General features: G+C 40.7%; 1 protein-coding gene across 11 annotated transcripts in view; it reads left to right on the top strand.

The window, feature by feature from the left end:
• Positions 1–22,996, top strand: part of ADAMTSL1 (ADAMTS like 1) — an 815,531-nt gene that overhangs the window by 782,254 nt on the left and 10,281 nt on the right. For 10 of the 11 annotated variants that reach the window (XM_061630623.1, XM_061630637.1, XM_061630631.1 and 7 more), the window contains 5 exons: positions 792–971; positions 4,508–4,642; positions 11,148–11,348; positions 13,598–13,778; positions 19,209–19,416. In XM_061630623.1, coding sequence (XP_061486607.1) covers positions 792–971; positions 4,508–4,642; positions 11,148–11,348; positions 13,598–13,778; positions 19,209–19,416 — 905 coding nt within the window. Of the gene's footprint in view, positions 1–791; positions 972–4,487; positions 4,643–11,147; positions 11,349–13,597; positions 13,779–19,208; positions 19,417–22,996 lie in introns of those variants that run through there. The other variant, XR_009763308.1, reaches the window with a different exon arrangement.

A 22,996-nucleotide genomic window follows, 5' to 3' on the forward strand; every position in this document is an offset into this window, starting at 1 on the left:
ATGTTTGAAATGAATTAGCATTTAGACTGTATCGTAATGCTGTATTAATTTGCATTTTCTTTTTGCTCTCATGTTGCAAGCCACTTTGGCCACATTTATGTTGAGAAGCAGCATACCAAATGAAATAATTATTAAAATAACATAAAATCGGCTGCAGATAGTGCAGAAAGTGGTTGCAAGAATAGTGAGCAGGGCCTCAAAGTGGAGTGATACTACACCAATTGCCTAACGCTACTGGACCCTGTTCAAGATATTGATGCAGACTTTCAAAGCCCTGAACAACTTATTTGTGGTGACACCCCATTTGTGCAACTCCCTTCCCTTGGAGGTGCATCAACCATCCTCATTGCTGACTTTTCATAGACAACTTAAAAATTATTAAGATTTGTTCACCCAGGCTTTGGGATATTTTGTTGTTTTGTGTTGGGTCATTAACAATGATCTGCCAGCTGCTGCTTGGATATGATATGTTTAAACTTTTGAGTTTTAATTTTTATGTTGTTTTTATTTATTTTATTGTACTGATTTGCATTTTACTATATTCTTAATACATTATAAACTACCATGTGATCCTGATTGTTGAAGCATGGTCTGTAAATAGAATAAATAAATAAACTTTTAATATTCTGAAAACAAGCTAACCTGTAAAAATATATATATTAGGCTTGGGTTTGGGGTGGGGAAGTATATAAAGGTTTTGTTACTTAGCTTTTCTTATTAACACCTTTGCAAAATGTACACAATGCAAATTATCTCTCTCATAATTTTATTTTAATATATTCTCTTACCAGGTGTGCCTGAAGCAGAACTCACCTGGTTCAGGAATAAAATCAAGCTGGCCCCTGGTCATTACCTGCAGGATGGGTCACTGCAGATTGCAAATATCTCTCTCTCAGATCAGGGGTTATACTCCTGCAGGGCAGCCAACATCCGTGGGGAGATTACCGAAACCACGCAGCTGCTAATCCTGGGTAAACTTAAATTTACACTATCTTTTAAAGAGCTAACATTTCTTTTCAGGTTTTTTCCACACATATATTTTACTCCAAAGAGGCATAGCAACATTGCCAGAGTATAAAGGTGAGAGATTCAGGGCCAAACGAGTCATGTTGTTTGATGTAAAGGTGATTTTAAATTGGAAATAGATCGGCTGATGCAGAAGTATGTGTATTAATTCACAGGATCAGATCAGGGACAGACCGGGAATTTAATCTTTGGATGGCACCCTCCTGGTGCAAACAGATGCAGAGACATATCTAACATCACGTGAAGTTTGTTCCTCAGTTTTACTATGAGAGAGGAGCTGCCCAAGGTTTTGACTAGGGTAGTGTGGGTTCTCGAGGTTAGACAGCAAGTGGAAACGGTCTTGAACTTGAGCATTAGGTGTGCCACAATGAAATCTCTACTTGGTGATCTCTGCTTAGGGTTCATATTATAAAGAAAATATTTGGAATATTATTATAGCCATTTTACTTAGAAAATATTGAGGTGGAGAGTAACATCTCTTTTAAAAAACACTATGAATATGTAAAGGTGTTAAACACTTGAGAGCTTAAATGCCACTGGTCACAGGGCTGGCCCAAGACTTTTTGCTGCCTGAGATGAAATACAAGATGACACACACACACATACCACAATTGGGCTGGTAACTGAATCTTACTTCAACACCGGTGATGGGACATTATCCTCCAGCTCATGTAAGGGCAGCAGACTTGCTTAGGAAGTTCAGGAGAGGCCACGTGGCCCTAGAGATAGGGGAGAAAGTCAATCCAGGTCACATTTGAAGGTGAGACTACCTAATTCGCACTTTTCTAAACAATTCCTGCACCGAAATGCAGTCATCCATCAAAACTGGCACTTCTCCAAATTTTGCTGTCCACCTCTCTGACCAAGTAATGTTACAAAAATGCATATATTAGGGTGATGTGCATGAAAAGATATATATTGCTGAAAATAACATACAAAAATGCATTGTGTTAGGAAATATTACTTTACAAAAAAGTGCATATTAGGCTAAATTCAAAACCATATACATTAGGAGAAATCTGCACTAAGAAGAAGCTGATAGATTTTTATGACTTTTTTTAAAAAAAATCAAACTGATGTGGAAATGTGGAGAACTGAACTTTACATTGGAAAAATGAGAATCTGAGAGAAACTGAAAAGGACAGCTTCACTCATCCCTATATGGCACAAACAGCTCTATCTTCTAACACCTCACCACCACTTCCTTCCCTCCAACATCTGTCACCTACGGTGGCCCTTTCACTCTGCCTAATAAAGGGCCAGTCCTGAAAGAGACCATCCCCTCTCCCTTTCTTATGTTTCAGACCACATGCAATTATTCCTCAGGAGCACTTGTAGCTGTGGCCTGTGTACTGGTTCTACACATTAGGTGACTGTGGTAATAACAATTAAAATGTCTTATGTATTAGATATGTATGCTAATTATACAGATCTCTTTGCTTTCAAATAAAAGTTGACTGACTTGGGTTGGTAAGCATACTATAGTTATATTATAACTATAGCTATATTATAAAATGCACAGCCTCAACAGATGGCCTTAAATACACTCTTTTCCCCCTATTTACTATATCAAAGAGTGGGCCTTTTAATCATGGTAAGAACCTCCCATGAATACACTCAACACCAACCTCTGAAATCTCTTTGCCTCCTTATTGAAATCTGAAATGGCACTCCCTGTACTCACTTCCTGGCTTCTGGCCTTGAAGGGCATCTATTTGAAAATTTAATTTTAAGTCAGCTTTTCATGCTGATTGAGGACAGAGCTAGGCCCTTCTCTGAGAACAAGCTTTCTCAAATGACGGCAATATCCTCTTGTTTCTCTATCACATTCATACTGGAGAAGCAAGTCCTGTGGTAAATCACAAAGTGACATGGACCAGTTTCACACCTCACTGACACATGCAAAAACCGAAGTCACCCTTATTTTAAAACATGCTCTCAAAATAGGGACTCAGTTCATCAAAGGGTGAAGTTTACTTTGTTTTGTGTTTCATGATAGCAGGCAGTTTGAGTCTAGCTGGGTGATATGGAAAGAGATTGTCAGGTCCAAAGCATGAGTGGAAATATGTTCCTAGAGCTGATTTATGGTGCTTGCTGATGGATTTTCCTTCCTAATAACATATTTGTGCCACTTCTACTCCCTGCTGCTTCAGAGCTGAAAGATGGGCTAGAATGAGCAAATGCTACTGTAGATTTGCTAATGAAGTGCGCACATTCTGGAGGCCTATGCTGTATTATTGCTTCCCAAATCTTAGGAAAGTACCCATGGCAGACCTCATTTTTCAGGACTTGATGCTTTGCTTGTTTTTAATCTCTGCTGATTCAGACTTCTAGGGCAAAGCATGCAGGCTCACCTCAGGAATTCTCCTTCTGTCTGCCTCTGGCACCGTCTTTAAAAACAGATACTTCTCCAAATCCCTAGTTTGTACAAAGGCTGATTCACATATGCATATTCTGATTTCACTTGTTGGCTTGCAGTTGGATGTGTGAACTGACTCCACTGAAAAAGTTGTGCCTGAATTGATGTCAGGCAGCATGGCCTATTTACTGATTTATTTATTTTATTTATTATTTTATTTATATCCCGCCCTTCCTCCGAGCAGGAGCCTATCTGAACAGTCATATCGTAAGATGATGCAGAAGTCATTGAGTGATGAGGATGCATGTGTGAACAAGTCTTTAGTTGACTTTATATCAAATAAAGGGACAGTTTAAAGTGCTGAATGTTAACATTTCTGAATTAGGGGTCTGACAATCTTTGAAGTCAGTTAGAAAACTCACAGTGTTGCCAAGGTTACTTAGAAATGTTTGTGCTGGGCTGACAAATCCATGAAATTCAGCATCCTTTCTGTTGAGAGCTACCAGAGGGAGAATCGTAGGCAGGTAAATAATAATATCCATCCCTTTTTATTATTTCACAATAACTAATAGTCAGAGATAGACTGTGACTAGTGTTTGGCTTAAATCCATTGATAAACCAGTCTTCTCTGAATTTGATCAATCCTTTTTTTAAAAGATTTTTCTTGTCACTATCATACATATCAGTGGAAACACTGAGTTTCATAGATTAATAAGGGTCATAGACTAACCTGTGTATCATAGATTAGTTTTATTCATCTGCTGGTTATTAAGACATAACACTCTACCTGTTAGGAGTCTGCCTGCCAAAGTTGAAAATTGTTCTGTTAATGATGCCATTTGTTAGGCCTGTTGTTTTGTTTCAAGTTTAGGCTGCAATCCAATACACACTTACCTGAGAGTAAGTCCCATTGAACCCAATGGAGCTTACTTCTGAGTAGGCATGTACCAGATTGCAGCCTGAGCGTCCTATTCATCCAAGCAGAATATATGTGGTCCTGTTTGAGAAGCTCACATTTGTACAGCAAATAATACAGTGAATGGTACTAAATAACATCAGAAATTAACCTTGTTGGTTAAGAGACTTCCTTATCGTATCTTAGGCTTTTCAATGTGTTCCCAGACCCACCTCAATTCCCCCATCAATTGGAAGACATGGCAGCAACTTTATCTATCACAGGGCCAGGCATTCCTTCTGTGATAACATCTCCTTCAGGAACAAGAAAAGTGCTGAGTCCTGGGAGTTCTGTGCTGATAGGTAAGTTCAGGTGTTTAAAATTCACCTATATTCTACTGTTTTTCTCCCCAGCAGGCCTGATGGAAACTTTGGGTTGTGTGGGGAGTGACTTCATTCCAAGGAACTGTCTTTCCAAGGAACCACCAATACTGTTACTGCAAAATCTAATTCCAAACACACAAAGTTGCTTTTAACTTTTTGTGGCTTTTCAGTGGGAGATCCAATCTCCCCAGCCTACTGAAATTCTATGTGATTATCACACAGACCCAGGAATTTGAACCAGAAAATGTTGGCTTCTCTTTGTATATATGAAAAATAATCTTCTTAGAGGGCTCATGGTTGCAAGCTTCTGGAGGGTTGTTGCAAAAGGCAGCTGTAGATTAATTACCTGTCACGTAAAGAGACCACAAAGAATGATGGGTGAGATAGGTGAGTTTTTTGTTACTTTTAGGCTTCAGTCCTCTACCCACTTACCTGGGAGTAAACCCTGTTAAGCTCAGTGGGACATACATCTGAGTCGGCATGTATAGAATTGTACTGTGAGAATGCCAAAATATTAATTTGATACCTGCTCTCCTTCAGTATTACCCACTTTTGCTGCACAGAGAAAAGTAGAAACATTTGATAAACATCCCCAGTGTTTCTTTCCCCACATGCCCCACATATTTCTAAGAATCAGCAGAAATACAGTCTTCCTGATGTGTAATGATATTATGTGTGTGTGTGCACAATCTATATAAAAATACTGGATAGCATTCATAATGCAGCAAGATAAAGAGATGCTGCTGTGCTTGGAATGAACACTTAACACTTAAAATAGTTGGAAATTAAATCAAAGACAAGAAATCTATCCATGACAGCTACTACTTAAGGAATGTTAGAAGAATTTTATATAGATATCAATGCCAGGTATATCAATTCCTAAATTAGTACTCTGTTTTCTAATATTTATTTATTTATTTATTGCACTTGTATACCGCCCTATAGCCGAAGCTCTCTGGGCGGTTTACAGCAATCAAAAACATTAAAACAAATATACAATTTAAAACACATAAAACTCATAATATGTTATCAGGTATCTGTAAACAGCTGCCTCAAACAATTTTGAGGAGTTTCCATTTTCACATGTGATCTCCCATTTTAGAAAGAAACTACAATGTTATGTATTTATGTTTAGGATTGTGGACTTTCCCAAGAAACAAAAATGAACATTTCCAACAAGGCAGAGGGGGAAAAGTTGATTCTCTTTTTATTGTTACAATTTTATTGGAAGGAAAACTGGAAATACATTCTTTCAATTTTCTTTTTTTTTCTGTGTCTATAGGAAGTGTGATAGCTACGTGAAATGCTAGACATGACAGCAGCAGTTTAATTGAAGAGCCAAATCACTTGCTCAATCAAACTGAAGAAGTGGGGCAGGCAGTCCAGACTGCATAAGGATCTAGATCAGCCTTTCCCAATCAGTGTGCCTCCAGATGTTGTTGGACCACAACTCCCATCAGCCTCAGCCAGCAATGGCTGAGGCTGATGGGAGTTGTGGTCCAACAACATCTGGAGGCACACAGGTTGGGAAAGGCTGATCTAGAGCCTATTGTCATCAATATGCAGATGATGCCCATTTATATATTGCATTTTCCTCTGAACCTAGTGAGGCCTGAATGGAATCATTAATACCTTAGCTTAGAGAACCTATACCTCAAAGCATCATTTTCTACCATTTTGGGTTTTGAAGACTGACACCAGCACCCTTTTTTTACAGCAACTTGCTGTTGGGTCTCTAAAGGCGGGGTAAGAAGCTTATTGCTAAATCGGGTTGGGAACAAGTAGCCCTCCAGATGCAGTTGGACTCCAGCTCCTATCAGCCTTAGCCAGCATGTCCAGTGGTCAGGGATAATGAGAGCAAAAGATGCTTCATGACACAGAAGCCTCTTAGGTATCCAAAGGCACAGCCAGTGTCTCATGGCTTCCCAGAATGAGAACCTGCTGATCCTAAGATATGGATGGGGGACCTATGGCCTTCCTGATGTTGTTGGACTCCAACTCCCATCAGCTCCAGCCAGAGGCCAGGGATGATGGGAAATGTAGTCCTGCAACATTAGGAGAGCACCAGGTTCTGTGCCCCTGCTCTAAGGGCAGTGCAATCTGATCCAGAACAGACTGAACACCTAACCGATAACCTAGGCATATCATACTTATAGAGCAATGAAAATCTGCTCCAACCCTTACCATTTGACTCATGTCCAGAATATTACCCAGACTTTCAGTACAAGTTGTTTTTTAAAAAGTGATAAAGGTCCTATTCATAGGAGATATGAAACAATAACAGTAGAGTTAGCTAGTAAAGTGTGCTTTTTATGACCAGAGAAGTACAGTCAACTGTACAAAGGAAATCCTGCTGTTCCATATTTATTGTTTTCCCCTGGTGATTTCCATATCAGATTTTCTCAGTTCACACATCAGAGCAAGGTTTCCCTAACTGCCAGCACTTGCAAATATGACCTTGGGAACTTGGAGATCACGCAACTTTCTGTGAAATAAGGCTGAAGAGGTCACTTTCTCTGTTAAATAAGGACACAGAACATCCTCATCTTCTATTCTAATTCTGATTTAGTTCACTAAATGCATTTAAGTAGCCAAAAAGGCAACAGCCATACACAAGAGGGAGGTTTCAGCAGACATGGGGTAACCCCAAGGTTTGCAGAAGTACAAAATAAACTTTAGAAAAAATACAGTGGGGGAAATTCCAAAAAGCCCATTGAGAGCTCAGTGCCCACAGGATGTGGGCTGAATGTTGGGAAAGAAAAAAAACTAAAATCCAGCTTGGAGGGGGAATGTAATTGCGTGGCTTGAAAATGAAGACAAAATAGATACACAAAAGTATTAAAAGGGTATATTGATCTGCACAGATTGATTTCCAGTATCTCTGCATATTTGACCTGGGTATAATTCAGTTTCTCCTGTGTAGATGTCAATTATTCTTGCCACAGTTTCAGAGAAGCTGCTGCTCTTTGGGTACCACTAGAACAGGGCTTGGGAACCAATGCTGCTGAACTACAACTCCCATCAGCCCCAGTAAGCATAGCCGATGGCACAGCGATTATGGAAGTTGTCGTTCTGCAGCATCTGAAGGGGCACAGGTTCCTAACCTGGGTGATGCTCTTATCTGAGTCATATAATCTGCTATAGGATTATGTGGCCAGTAGGTGAAAGCCACATCCCACTGAAGTTTGGATTGCAGCTGGATTGTGCCATTTTTTATATATGAGTCTTGAGCAATAATGATAGGTAAAGCCTATGATAATTCACATGGCTGATAGGAAATACAGAATAAGTGCTGGTAATCTACATTAGATGGGATTACTATTATTCATGTGAGCAAAATTGAGAAAGGTCGGGTTTTTAGTATGTTTTATGTTATTTTCATCTCACTAAATGTGTGTAAGACATTTTGTTCTGCACTAAGGAGTATATATAGGACATGTAGCCTGTCAGGGGTGACTGATGCTCATTTCATAAATGCAAATTGGAAATATCTATTTCATACAGCCTTCATAGAGAGAGAGAGAGAGTGTGTGTGTTACAAATGGGAAAATGTATCATTGCACACACTGCAAAAACGGGTGATTTTTACTTATTTATTTTCCTATTATTGACTATGTGGTATTCCCATTATCTTATATATTTGTTTTGGAAGAGGTCGTAATAGCTGATGCAAATTGTAGGAGATTTAAAAAGAAACAGTTTGGCTGAGACAAACTGAATTTGGCATACAATATAGTTTTTGTGAACTTGTGGATGTATTTTATACATTCTATTCCCAAAAACTAAAAGCCACTTGGGGCCAGTCCATGCATAAGCCACAATGTGAAAGTTAGAGACGTGGCAGGATGTGAAGCAATTGCCCCCACCTGTTCTGCAGAGAACCTTTCGTGTTAATTAGAGTTTACAAATGCCTGTGCAAGTAGGGTCCCCTCTGCAGAGTCATCAGTTAAGAAAAGTGATGTGTGTAATTCCCATGAGTGGGACCGATCTGCATATTCAGTTGCACATATGGGCTGGCTCTGGTTCACACTGAAGGTTATGGCTGCATTCAGACATGGTATTTACTGTATTAGTTTGAGGCCACATTCACACTAGACATTTATTCCACTATTATTCCCCTTTAAACAGTCATGGCTTTCCTCAAAGAAACCTGGGAAGTGTAGTTTGTGAAGGGCGCTGAGAGTGGTTAGGAGACTCTGCCTCACAGAGCTGCAATTGCACAGTGGGTGTGGTGTTACACAACAATGAACATCATTGGACATGTTACTACTCCCCCCCCACCTTTTTGTACATATGCACTTCTATTTCCCCATGAAAACAGCAGGAAATAACTGTATGCTGGTATACCACTCCTAATTTTGTCACATTACGCCTGTGATTTTCTGGGTAACTGGAGGTGCAAACTGATTTTTCCTGGAAGCAATTAACACGGAAATGAATGCTAAACTTCAGCTATATTCTGCTAGATTTTCAGATGTGGCTTTTACGTAATCTGAAAGATCAAATAAAATGTGGACATGATCAGGTAAGGAAAGTCAGCAAAATGGAATAAACTGCTGTCTATACAGCCTATGTCTATGGTTGGAAAAAGCACATAAGCCTGAGACTCATCCCCTCACTAGAAGCTAGTACTTCACCTTGCATCTGTTAAAAATGGCTGATCCTGCCACTGCCTAGTAATCTGGGGTAGCGAAGAGAGCAGGGCAGCAGTTGGAAGTGACCAAGAGGCAGGTGAGGAGAACAGCTGACTATTCTGGATGGAAGAGAGGAGAACAAGAAGGGGAGTGGTGTGTGGGATGGATGGATGGATGGATGGATGGATGGATGGATGGTGTGTGTGTGTGTGTGTGTGTGTGTGTGTGTGTGTGTGTGTGTGGATTGATGCTGGGATAAAATTTTGCAGGTGTGCAGGCTCTCTGAGAGGAAGGGTGTACAGGTTACTTGTACTTGTCTTTTAGTTTCATCAGTTTGCCTTTTGTGAAACAAGTGCTTTGTAACAGTACCCCTTAAAGTGTCCTACAGGAGCCATTTTGTGATGGTGCCCATGACCCTTTCTCAGAATTCCAAAATGTGCCCACAGGCCAAAAAGGCTGGAGATTGCTGAACATATGTTGTGACCCAGGTTGGGAGGGGAGGCATTGACGAGGGTGATACCAACTTTGAGGACTGGGGCAACAAGCTGACGAAGGTGTCGAGCAATGAGGAGAGTTCACAGCGCACCCAGTCCCCTGCCCCCCCCCCACTGGAGCTCAACCTGGACTGTCAGAGACTACCCTGTGAGAGACTGATCCATTAGACATGCTCCCCTTGCCTGTACCCAAGGCGCCGCCTTGTCAACATGACATTCCCCAGCCAAGCACCCGCAGGTTTTTACGCTTGAGCAGGCAGTTAGCCCCCACCATTTGGAGTGGGAGGCTGAGATCCAGCTCCCATCGCCTCATGCTCAGAGGATTCAGAAGCGTGAAGTTCAATAGATGGAGTTAAGGAGGAGCTGTCATTTACACACGAAAGCCAAGCCTACTTAAGTGGACTCAGGGGAGGGGTTCCTTTCTGAGTCAACATCTGAAAGCTGTGAAGATATGCTTAGTCAGACTTAGCCAGGGCAAAAGTTCCTAAAAAAGTAGTTAGGTTAATGAGTTGCAAAACTTTTGATATATCTATTACTTTAATGAGAGAGCCAGTGTGGTGTAGTGGTTAAGGTGTTGGACTATGACCTGAGAGACCAGGGTTTGAATCCCCACATAGCCATGAAGCTCACTGGGTGGCCTTGGGCCAGTCATTGCCTCTCAGCCTCATGAAACCCCTGTTAATAGGGTCGCCATAAGTCGGAATCAACTTGAAGGCAGTACATTTACATTTTTTATTACTTTAATAAAAAGAGGAAAACTCACAGAACTGTGTAAGACTGCGTTCCTTGGCTTTGGGCAGGACAACATAGTACAAAATAATCAAAAGTAAAGTCAAAACAGTCTAGAAAGAGCACTGATATTGTTATGAGGCCTGTCTTGCTGTTTGGATATGTAATATCTAAAAACAGGCCTGGCATTATAATGCAACATATTGGGACAAGTGCCAGAGGCAGTGGCCTCATCTGGGTCCACTACTTCTGCTGCTAGAGCCACCCACCTGCTTGGTTCCCCGTGGCAATGGCGCACAGGGACTCACTGGCCCTACCATCTCCCCATTCCTAGTGGGTGTATGTCGGAGTGGGACCAGTGTAATTAAAGACATCAACTCAGATCTTACTGCTGTTGTCTTGTAGGTGATGTTTATCTGGTGGTTGGTTTATAATGGATCTGTTTTATTTTCTTTATTGCTCTTAATGTCCGCCATTTTGAATTTAATATGATAAGGCAGGTAGAAATGTTTGAATCAATAATACATATATGGGACTCCCGTCTTTGGTTCCTGTTATTGTTTTTGTTTACAGGTGACTAAATCCAGTCTGCTGGGATCTAACATGTTTCTGTGCTTTACTTTTTAGGCTGCCCAGTGGATGGTCACCCAACTCCTAATATCACCTGGTTTTATGCTGGCCAGCCCATCAATATGCCTCACCGTGTGTTGGCATCTGGTCAAATTCTTCAGATACTGAACATCAGCAATGATTTTCAGGGGGAGATCAGCTGCATGGCTCAGAATGAGGCAGGCTTGCTTGTACAAAATACATCTCTGACAGTCCAAGGTAAAAATGGTTCTTCTAGATTTTTGGATTTGGCATAATGTTATAGATGATACATTTAAAAAAAAACACGAATGTCACGTGGAAGTAAGCTCTTTCTGGGCAATAGATTATGGATTTTAGGATATTACCAACGGTGTCAGTGTTGGGTCCTCTATAACAATGTGATTTGCTCTGTGGACGGTAAGCTCAAAAAAGAGAATACAGTTCACTGGCACACCCACCAATCTAACATTTCTACCAAACTGTATACTTGTAACCTATTGTCATGTCATATTTTTAATTTAAGTGTTTCATATTAAGGATACCTGTGCAAAGCAACTTTCACATTTCTTGATCACACCCACGATTATGTTCTTGACAGAGGTACAGTGAGTTTTGAGTATGGAATGTTAACCACACCCAAGGGAGTTCTACATTTTGAAATCTGTTTACGGTTCCCCAAAATGTTCTCTAAAGAGCACTTCCGATGTTTTGAGTGCTCTTATAGGGGTGGTCTTGGAAATCACTCCTGTGAACAAAATGCTAACATGGGAATAATTTATACATTTGTTGACTTGTAACACAGGCTTATACTCAGCTGCCCCCTCCCCTCACAGAGTGGCATACCACTGATAGCAGCAACCATTTCCATTGTGTTCCATTTTGGATCAGTTAATTATGATGCCATATTCTTGGCACCAGATGACACACTTCCTCTGGTTGATTGCTTATATCGGTCCAGAGGGAATGATGACAATTTGCCATTGATGATCATGGCCATGACTGTCAAGGGTTCCCAAACTTTTGGGGCCTGAGATCACATTTGGAAATCTAAGAAACTGTTGTGGGCATCACAGAATACCCATTTCACAGAATAAAATCTGACAGAACTGAATCACCACCACAAACAGGCAAAACATCTACATACACACGCAAAGAAATAAAGCAGATACCTACTGGATGGAAGGGCAGGATATAAATCCAATAAATAAATAACAGGCAACATACCCAGAAACAGACAACCCTCCCAACCAAGTAATCCCCCCAAAGCAAAAAAAAAAAAACCAAACCCCTATTTTTTTAAAAAAATGGAAGGAGGAGTTGGACCATGATGGGTGCCAAAGGGGAGTGTCTACAGGAACCATGATGCTCACAGATACCACATTGGGGGACCTCAACTACATCAGTTGCTTATTGTCTATTTTTTTTACCTTCCCATGTCTGAAAAAAGATTATGAGATTGTCCTGACATGGCAAATAGTGGTTTCCTTTTTTCCAAATGCATTTTGTTCAAAGACAGTGATGATGATAAAACACGCACAAGAAGCCATTACATTTCAAAAATAATGAGCACGGATTGTAAAAGAAACACTTCCATATCATAGAAGATGACTGTTTTTAGTATCACAGCTCAGAGTGCAGTGAATATCTAAATCTGAGCATTTAATATGAAAGCAGTTGGACTTTAGATGGATCATCTTGTGGACTGGAAACTTGCTAAAATATAGAAAGTGGAAGGTAAAAATAAAAGGTTTGATCCAGACCTGCTGTTCCCCTGGTAAGATTGGAACAGTGGTATAGAGGGGAAGGGGGTTTAGTGCTTCTTCCCCATGCCACTTTTGCAATCTAAATCCCAGTCTCCAGTGCTACAATTTCCCCCCACTATGGAAAACATACAGGCATCAGTTTGTGCTGCTTTTCAAACTCAGGCAGTTGGCCACTGTTGAACACAGGATGCTGGGCTAGATGGGCCAGCAAGCCAGCTCTTGTGTACATATGTGTTCAAAATAAGTTTTACTTTGCTTCACCTATCCCAGGGAGGGGAACCTCAAACTCAGGGGCCAAACGCAGCCCTCCAGTCCTCTCTGTCTGCCCACAGAACTCTCCCCAAGCTATACCCCTCACTGGCCCTGCATCACACCCAAGTGTTTTTGCCTTGCTAGAATGTATTCTTGAACGCTGATCTTGTATCTTCCTTGTCTGGATGGAGGATAGAGAGGGGTGTGTGGAACGTGTAGAAACTAGCCTACTCTACAAAGGTAAAATGTTTATTTTGCTTCTGGCGCCACCCACCACTGGCATGGGGTAATTGGAAGGTTGCCCAGAGGGGAATGCAATCTTCGGGCTAGAAAAGCATCTCTACCCTTGACCTATTCCTACAAATATCTCAATGCAAGGAAGAGGGTTGTGATATCTCTTGCTTTGACTACTCATAAACTTCAGCTGGCTCTGTTAGATCTTTTCACCCTGACGTTTTGTTGCTGTTACAGATTATTGGTGGTCAGTGGGTAAGTTGTCACCCTGTTCAGCCTCTTGTGGTAATAGGGGTCTACAATATCACCAGCTGAGATGCTTACTGGATGGAGCTCAAGTCAATATATCCCATTGCATGGAGAAGCCCAAACCAGCTCTGCAGCCAGTTGCTTGTAACAGAAGAGACTGCCCTTCAAGGTTTGGCCTTCCACTGAAATATACAATATGTGTCACAAAACATCACTACAAAGTAATAATACTTCACTTTTCTAGCTAAGAGTGTGCTGCTAAGCAAAACATAATACCACTAAAGCAGAGATTACACTGAGGATTTTTCACTGCCTGGTTGCCTATGATGAATGAAGGGTCACCTCTAGGCAGTTAGGTAGGAAAGCTTTTGTAAACTGAAAGAGAGTAGGTTCATATGAATGCAGAAGGGGGGGAAAGATTTGCCGAATCAGGTTTTCATAGTCACATAGTTGAAGAGACAGCATGTAAAAGCACAGTAAAAGCAAGCAATCATTCTCAGCAGCTTTCAGATATTACTGTATTCTGTGCTCTGTTTTGTTATGACCACCCAGCCGCCCTGGGCTCCTACTGGGAGAAAGGGCAGGATATAAATGAATGAAATGAATGACCAGTGGTTTTAAGTAAACAAATTAAGCTAAACCACAGGCCATAACTCCTTGTTATGCATAAAGATTCCTAAACTTGTCCTAAAGACAAGTTTATATTTCAGCCACACTTTCTGGAGACAATAACAGATGAATGACTCCAGTGGACTGTACAAGATAACTGCATTTACACGTGCACTCAGAAATGATCCAGGGAAGGAATATAGCTCAGAGTTGGAACACATGCAGAAGTCCCTTGGTTCAATCACTGGCTTCTCCAGGTAGGGCTGGAAAAATATTCCTGTCTCAAATCCTAGGGAGCCACCAACAGTCAGTGAACTGGTTTGTACAACACAACAAGCCAAACTAAGTGGACTCCTGGAGAGAAGCTTGCAGCCACTTTGCTCCTCCTCAGCCTTTTTTACTCCTGTGCCACACTGAGCTAAGCCAATGTTTCGCTTAGCACTTTGTTCGAAACCAAGAAAAGAAAGATCTGTCCATTTCAGTTCTCTCAGTTTCTCAATTTTCCAATCTCAGATTCAGTTCTCCACATTTCTGCAACAGTTTGTGATTTTTTTCAAAACAAATTCACATTAAAATTCTCCAGCATTTTAGTGGAAATTTCTTCTAACACACACATTTTTATAGGCAGTTTTGACTGATGTATACATTTTTGCAGGCAATTTCTCATCATATAATGCATTTTTGTATGTTATTTTCACTCCTATGTATTATGCACATTTTCCCCTAACGTGCATTTTTATAAACATTGTTCAGTTGGCAGACTACATTGCAAAATTCAACTAAGAAGAATGGAAGGAGTGTTTCAGTTCTCATATTGTTTCAGAGAGTGCAAATTTGATAGATTCCGCTTGAAATGTGAACTGAATCAAATTTTTTGCCCATCCCTATTCAAAACTAGACTTGTGGCTAAACTCTGTCTTCACTAACCATAAGCTATAGACAAGGTTTGTTCTTTGCTACAAGAATATGGTTAGTGAGGAGAGAGTTTAACCATAAGACCGGTTTTGAACAACATGCTAAGTCCAACTTTGGCTTAATTCAGCATGGTGTGGGAGTAAAAAAGACTGGGGAGGAACAAAGCAGTTGCAAGCCCCTCTCCAGGAGCCCACATGTTTGCATGGTCCCAGTAAGCCATAGCTTGGCTTACCATGTCCTGCAAACTGGGCCAGTATAGACATTACTGATATGGAGGGACTGATCGTCTGACACAGGATGCTTCCTGTGTACTTATGACCTCAGAATCTTGCCCTGCCATTTTCTGACAACAGCTAATAATAATAATTTTTTAAATGATTAGCTTAGAATGGCCACTTTGGAAATGTCTCCTGTTTTATTATTTTTCCATAATTTTTCACACACCTCTGCTTTAGGCAAAGGATCTCTGGATAGCCAGCTGAATTGTAAGAAACAGCTGGGACCACAAGAGTTCGTGAAATATGAAACATGCTCATTAATATCAGCAAAGATCTGACTTGCTGATGGGAATACTTCTACAGGAATGATTTATGCACATTAGCCCTTTCCTAAACTGCATCACTGCCCATGCTGCTTTTCTGGCTCCCAAGAAACGGATGAAATGTGTATAAGTTTGGAAATAGAAAGAGGTTAGAAATACAGAGTTGAAATTTACAAGGGGCAGGAAAGCTGTGGATTTGACCTTTCCAAAGAGTGAGGTACAATGAGGGGGAAAGCGTGTTTTCTTTATTTTGGCTGGGCCTTTTCCTTTACTGATGTGTTTCCATGGGTGTCTGGGGGAATCCCGGACAGCAGCACAAGAATAAAAACAAATTCACAGTTGCAGGCTTTGCATTTTAATCTGAATTAGAAGGTTAACAAAGCAATTCAGTGCATGTTTACATGGAAATAAGTCCCATTGTGTTCAGTGATCCTTGCTTCCTGATTAGGGTTGCAACCTAAATTCAATTTTCATATCAGTACTTCTATTCTGTACTTGAGAGCTTTGTTTTGCTTATTCTATCAGTATCAGACATTTTATAGCTCTGCACAGCACTTTCTGTTCAATAATCAAAAGACTCTGAGAACACCGCTTTACCCATTCCATCAAACAATTTTAAAACAAAAGCAGGATTACTCTATGGGATCTCAGGACACACTAGAATTTTCTCTGTTGTTTAGGTCATATAAATCCTGAGGGGGAAAACGTGAAGCTGAGTTGTACAGGGCCCCTGACTTGATCAGAATTATCCTATGGAAACAATAATCAGTTCGCTTCCACTTCCTCCTGCCACCATTTCTTCTAAAAGTTGCCAGACAGATATGGCAAGGTTTCTCGGCCAGCTTGGCTTTTTGTTATTAGAACCCCAAGATCCACCAAAGTCAGGCGCCAAAGATACATATTTTGGATTAAATAGTAGGGTGCCTCTAACCATATTCTGAGGCTAGGAATTAAATTTTGAGTACTAGAACCAAATGGAGCTCAGTCCTTCCACACAGAAGTCCACTCCTAGTTGCTCCAAGATTTCTTCATTTCAGCAGCCTAATTTTAGGAGGGAAAGGCACTTTGTTGTTCCTGTTGTTAAGTAACTTAACAGAAATCCTTGCCAGTTTTCTGCAAATTGTCAGTATATATCCCTTCTACCTGCCCTTGTTCTAAACCTCAGCATTCAAGAAATAAAAAACAGCTCCTAACTGTGGCCAGCCCTTAAGCACAGAGCAAGCCAAAACACAGTTGAGATGGAATGTTGGGCTCCTTTAAGAATAAAGGAGATGGAGAATGGAGGGGTTTTGCACTGGCCACTAGGAACATATCTGTGCTGGCAGAATGCAAACTATATTTAGTAGACAAACTCTGAAGCATCTCTGAAGTTATTGTTTCCTGTGGTAACTTACAAATCTTTCTGCCAAAGGAGGGTATGCTGAAATTGAGAGATTAGGGCCTTCTGTGGGGTGGCACTGCCACCTAACATGTGGAATGCTCTCCTTGTGGAGATCAGAGGAGCACCAACAGTGGAATGTTTTTCTCAACAGAAGACATGCCCATTCATCCAGGCTTACTCCGAGTCTTAATATTATTAATACTGGTTGCTATGAAGTTTTTACTGATCTTAGTGAAGATTATTTTTATTGGATGTGTTATGTTTTATCATTTATTTATTTATTTATTGTATTTGTATACCGCCCCATAGCCAAAGCTTATCATTGTGTGGTATTTCTTTCTGCAAATAAAAGGTGGTATAGAAATCTTTTAATAAATTAATTAATTAAATAAATAGGGTTGTACCAACCATCCCCCAGCATTAGTAGCAAACTGGTGGCAAGGAAACAAACTGATTCTGAATCATAATACATAATAAAGTATATTCTTGGCCTGTCAACTTGATAGAGTTTTAAGTTAATTCTTAAATTAACTTAATTTAATTGTGCTCCCAAGATGTGTATATCGTAAGCTGGAAATATGGATTGGGCAGTTCATACTGATTACCTAAAAATAAACCTAACATTATGGGCCCAAATGTTCTTCTCCAGCTGGAATTTTAATCCAAGCAACAGAAGTCACCAGTTTGTCCTATGGCACCCACAAAAGGTAACAGTAAATATCCCCTCAAAAATCTATAATGCATGAGGAGACTGTTTTTCCTGCTCGGTTCCTGTTTGCACTGGCCCAGCGTCTGCTACATTGAACCATGCCCTCTCAAGCATGTCCACATTTTATTAGATGCGAAGATTGGATATCTACCTTCCCATCCATTCTGAACAGAGGAGAGGTACAAAAGGCTTCTCTCTGTGAGTGAGTGTGGTGGTGGCTGATATAGATGTCTTTTTCACCCTGATGAGGTGGTTGATGGGGGGAAAGTTCCCATCATTTTGTGGTCCTGTCCCTTTCTCTGCTCTTTTGGGTATGATAGCGATTTTGTGTTATACCAAGCCCCCTCCCCCATGACAGCATAGCATCATAGGGAGCATGCAAGCATCTGAAATTGAGCTCAGTATAAACCCAGCTATTTTGCAAGTCTTGAAAAGCACAGTTTCAATCCTGACTGGGCAGTTCTACCTATCTCTACCAATCTCTGGTTGCTTTGCAATGTCTTCAGAATTAAGTGAGGCATGTGGGCCCTGCAACTAATGATGGATGAATCTGCAAATTTCAGTTTCTCTCAGTTTCTAATTTTTCTAGTCTTAAGCTCAGTTTGCCAGATTTCTGCATCATTTGACAATTTCTTTTTTTAAAGTTCTAATGAACATTGATCCGTATTTTAGTGCACATTTCTCATAAGATACACATTTTTGCAAGCAGTTTTCCCTAATATAATGTGTTTTGTGTTATTTTCATTAATATATGCATTTTATGCATACTTCCCCCCAAATATATGATTTTTTGCATACATTTTATAGTTAGAGAACTGTATCACATAACTTAGAGAACTTCAAATTTTGAGGGATGGCTATAGTTTGGTTTGCACACTGTTTCAGGAAGTGTGAATTAGATAGGTTTGCATTAAAATGGAAGCCAAACCAAATTTCTCCCCATCCCTACTTGTTGTAGTGTGTCATCAACCCTAACAGAGTAGCTTCTGTTCAAGGTGCCAACCAGTCATGTCGTCCTCCTGGATACTATGAACTCTACGGAGCTGATGCAGGGCATTCATCTTCTCCCATCCCTGGTTTTCTTTTCCAACTGGCAGTCAATATTCTGTGGCTACTGGTCATTCTCAATTTTCTAGGGTTTTTTTAAAAAGATTTTCTGTACTTATACCTCTCCTGATGTTTCTCAGTAGCCCCATTCGGCTTCATTTCACTCAGCACTTACTACTTATATTCACTGCTAGAGGGAGTGATTTTGAGTTTTCCCAATTCCATTGGTCTTTTATAGAAATAAAAGGTGAGAATCTTTATTGGGATAGGAACCAAGCTGACTAAAAACAGGTACTATTTTAGAAGGAATATAGATGGGTAATTTTGGAATATCATTGGTGGCTTGCCCATGACTCTCCACAGTAACTCTTCCTTCCTCCCTTTATCCTTCCATTAGATGGATGGTGACATCATGGTCCCATTGTACACAAAGCTGTGGTGGAGGCATCCAGACCCGACGGGTAACATGTCAGAAACTAACAGCTGCAGGCAACTCCATCCCCGTGTCAAATAATGTATGCACTCAACTTGCCAAGCATCCAGTAGATACTCAGAGCTGTAACAGACAGCTGTGTGTGGAGTGGGCAACTTCTGCCTGGGGACAAGTAAGTACATGCAGCTGCCACTCATCATATGTGATTGTGAAAAGGTAAAGCAAGGGGGGTTATAAAGAAAGCAGGGTTTTTGTTTTTCTACTAGATGGCCCTGTGCAAGTCATAATCCCAAACTCAGTTCCCCCCTGTCAAATCACGCTGGTCTGCCTGTCAGGGGTTGCTTCAGGACAAGCAAAATAAATATTTTAACATGTTTTATGTATTTAAAAAGTTTGGCGCAAATTAATAGTATTAAAGAAAATTACATGTGCATGTTACTGTCACTTTTGGTTGACCCCAAACAATGATACTGTTTTTAATATAAGAACAGATCATTTATGATAAGTTCAAAAAGCCATATATTTTAATGGATGTTGTTAAACATTAGCTAAGCAAGGAAATTAAGTTTAGTGGAACCGAGTAATATCCTGATAAAATTAAATAGCCCTATGACTGCATCATCTGCAATATCCACTCCATTACTGAAAGTGATCACAGCATGGTAAGCTAATTTGGAAAGAATAGAAAATAAAATGCATTGTATGTCAGACAGGTAGAGGCAATGTGGGTCAGCTAGCAATGATTATTCTACAATTCCTGATAGAACCAGATGGACTGTTAATTCCCTAGTTAAAAGGCAGAGTCTGTACATTACACAGTATGCCGTGTTGACCTGCCACAATCAGGGCAATGCTAGCCCATTCTGAAGAATACTAGTTGGTGGGACGAAGAAAGATTGCAGGGTATCCTGTGGCTTCCAGCCAAATTAGATTTGTTCCTTTCAGTTAGCTGATAATAACTGAATTAAAAAATACCCTGCTTTTGTGGATTTTGGAAAATGTTCACTCCAGCATTGATTGAGTTATCATGCTGCCATTTATTTAAAGAGGATTAGATCTTTCCTTGAGGAGCTATAAGCAAATTGTCTAATTTGTAATTTCTATGGAATGCCCGGTAAGGTTTATGTAATGAGTGCTATAGAGTCCAGTTCCCTCAGAGGGTTGGTTGTTAGTATATACCATCCTATGATGTCATATCCAAGCTCAATTATCAAAAGTTGTATGAATTCATCTGTTTCATCTGACCATTTGGTTTTCTAATATAATATTTCTCCAACCAGAGAAAGGGTGGGGGGAGTTTCTCAAGCGTTATGTAAGGTTATGCAGCTCCAATCCCAGGCAAGCCTACACATTGATTATTCTGATTACAGTTAAGAACAGATTACTGGCCATGAATCAGTGGCATTTTGCTGTTGTATCATAGAGTTCACTTAAGAGGGACATCAGGTTCCGATTGGCCAAGCTCAATGATTACCTATCCCGAAGTGCAGGGAAAATAAGCAGATTACTTTGTCCCCTCTGCAAACAGACCCTTTCCCCCTCCTCCCGTCTCCTCTCATTTAGTTTTGATGTAGGCCTTGTGAGAACCCCAAAGGTAGGGATTTCATGCAATCATTTCTCATAAGAGTTAAAGAGTATTCCGTTTTTCTCACATTAGTTTGTAGTGGAGATATCTGAGACTATGTATTTAAAGTGTAGGGCTGGGAAATTTCAAAAACAGTTTATGAGGCAGGTTGTTTAAAGTAATGGGAGGAGAGCCAAAAGTTTTCTTGGGTGTGTTAGGGCCTCTGAGGTAGCTCTCTGGGTTGAAGCTTAAACCAGGCTTTGATCAACTAAACCCAGGTCTCCTAGGAAGAGATGTCCTTTGGGATGTTCACACCATCATGGATTGTTCTGCTTCCAGACAATACAGTCATTTTAGCAGATAATGTCCACGATTTGGGGGGGGGGTATTGACCAGCAGCATTGTGTGAGATGAAGGCAGATCAACAGCCACCACTGCCGCCAACCCAGAGCTCCCCTGACCTTGCCACTGCCCTCCTCCATCCCCATCCTGGCATATGTAGCTACACTGCCAGAAGGGCAACACCACTGCCATTTGACACCATTTGATTACATCTCTGGAATTGTGTTTGGAGAGCATCTGGTCTGAGGTTTCCACTCCACCTTTAATTTCATTGTAATAAAGAATGATCTCACGCTTGGGATTCTGGTCTGGAGTTGCTGCATCATTATGCAGTGAAGAAAGGAGAGTTGCTGTCCTTCCTTTCTTTGGCATATAATGTACACGTGTCAAGTTATGGGCACGTTTGTTTTGTTTTGTTTTCTCGATCATTCCAGTAGGTGTAGAATTGGTTCCCAAAGCTGTAAGAGTAAAAAGATTTCCCCACCCCCACTAACTCTGTGTGTGTGTGAGAGAGAGAGTGAGTGTGTGTTGTGGAAAACTTTTGATGATATTTTTTCTAGTACTGTCAGACTGCATTTGACCCCTCCTGTCAAGTGACGGTTAAATTTACTGTATCCCACTGTCCTTTTCAGCCTCTGGTGCTCAGTCAGTTCCTAAGAAGAAGTAGCAGGCTGCTCCATTATACTCCTAAAAAGTGCCATCCTAGTTGCATCCAGGCTGCCAGTTAGCTACTGAGCCAAGCTCAAGGTGCTTGTGCTGACATATAAAGCCCTACACAGCTTAGGACCTGGGCATTTTCTGGACTGCCTACTTCCCTATACACCAGCCTGGTGTCTTAAAGCAAGTGGAGATGTCCCACAGCACGTGATATGTAGTGGCACATGAGAGGTTGTTCACTACAGTGGTAACCCAAGTTTGGAATATCCTCCCCTCACAGATTCAGTTGACACCAACCCTGTTGTTTTTTTGGTATCTTCTAAAGAATTTGTATTTACTCACACATTTGGGTAAAGGTAAAGGTGAAGGTGTCCCCGCACTTATAGTGTGAGTCATTTCCGACTCCTAGGGTGATGTCTTGTGACGTTTACTAGGCAGACCGTATATATGGGGTGGGATTGCCAGTTCCTTCCCTGGCCTTTCTTTACCCCCCAGCATATGCCGGGTACTCATTTTACCTACCATGGATGGATGGAAGGCTGAGTGGACCTCGACCCCTTTTACCGGAGATTCGAGTTCCTCCTTCCATTGGAATCGAACTCCGGCCATGAGCAGAGCTTCGGCTGCGTTACTGCCGCTTACCACTCTGCGCCACGACTAGCCGACTAGATATGTTTTTATGCTCTCGTGGTGCTGTGATGTAATTTTAATGTATTGTTGTTTGGTTTTTTTAGATTGTTGTATTTTATTATGTATTAGATAGAGCAGGTAATAAATCATTTAAATTAATTAATTAAATACATCTCCTTGACTTAAAGCACAAGTCACCAACGTAGTGCCCTCCAAAGCATCAGGAGTCAATCAAACATGATATGGAAGGAGTAAATTCACCTCTCTTCAACTACATAAGATACCTTGGTGCCTTTTACTCCTCACAGATGCATGGCTGAACAACTAGTTCAGCTTATAACACAGCATTATATCTAGTGAAGCCGAGCCTTAGTGAAAAGGGCTCAGGACCAAACAACAATATATATTTAATGTGTGATCACATTTGCATATCTTTAGTTTATTATATTTAGATCAAGACTGCTGTACAAGAGAGAGGAGAGAGGGTTAACCCTTTCCATTTTCACCTGTTGTGCATCAGTATCAGTTCCCCTGTTAGGGGAGTGGGGTGACTGGTTTT

The sequence above is a fragment of the Rhineura floridana genome, chromosome 1, assembly GCF_030035675.1.
Source record: "Rhineura floridana isolate rRhiFlo1 chromosome 1, rRhiFlo1.hap2, whole genome shotgun sequence".
Classification (NCBI taxonomy): domain Eukaryota; kingdom Metazoa; phylum Chordata; class Lepidosauria; order Squamata; family Rhineuridae; genus Rhineura; species Rhineura floridana.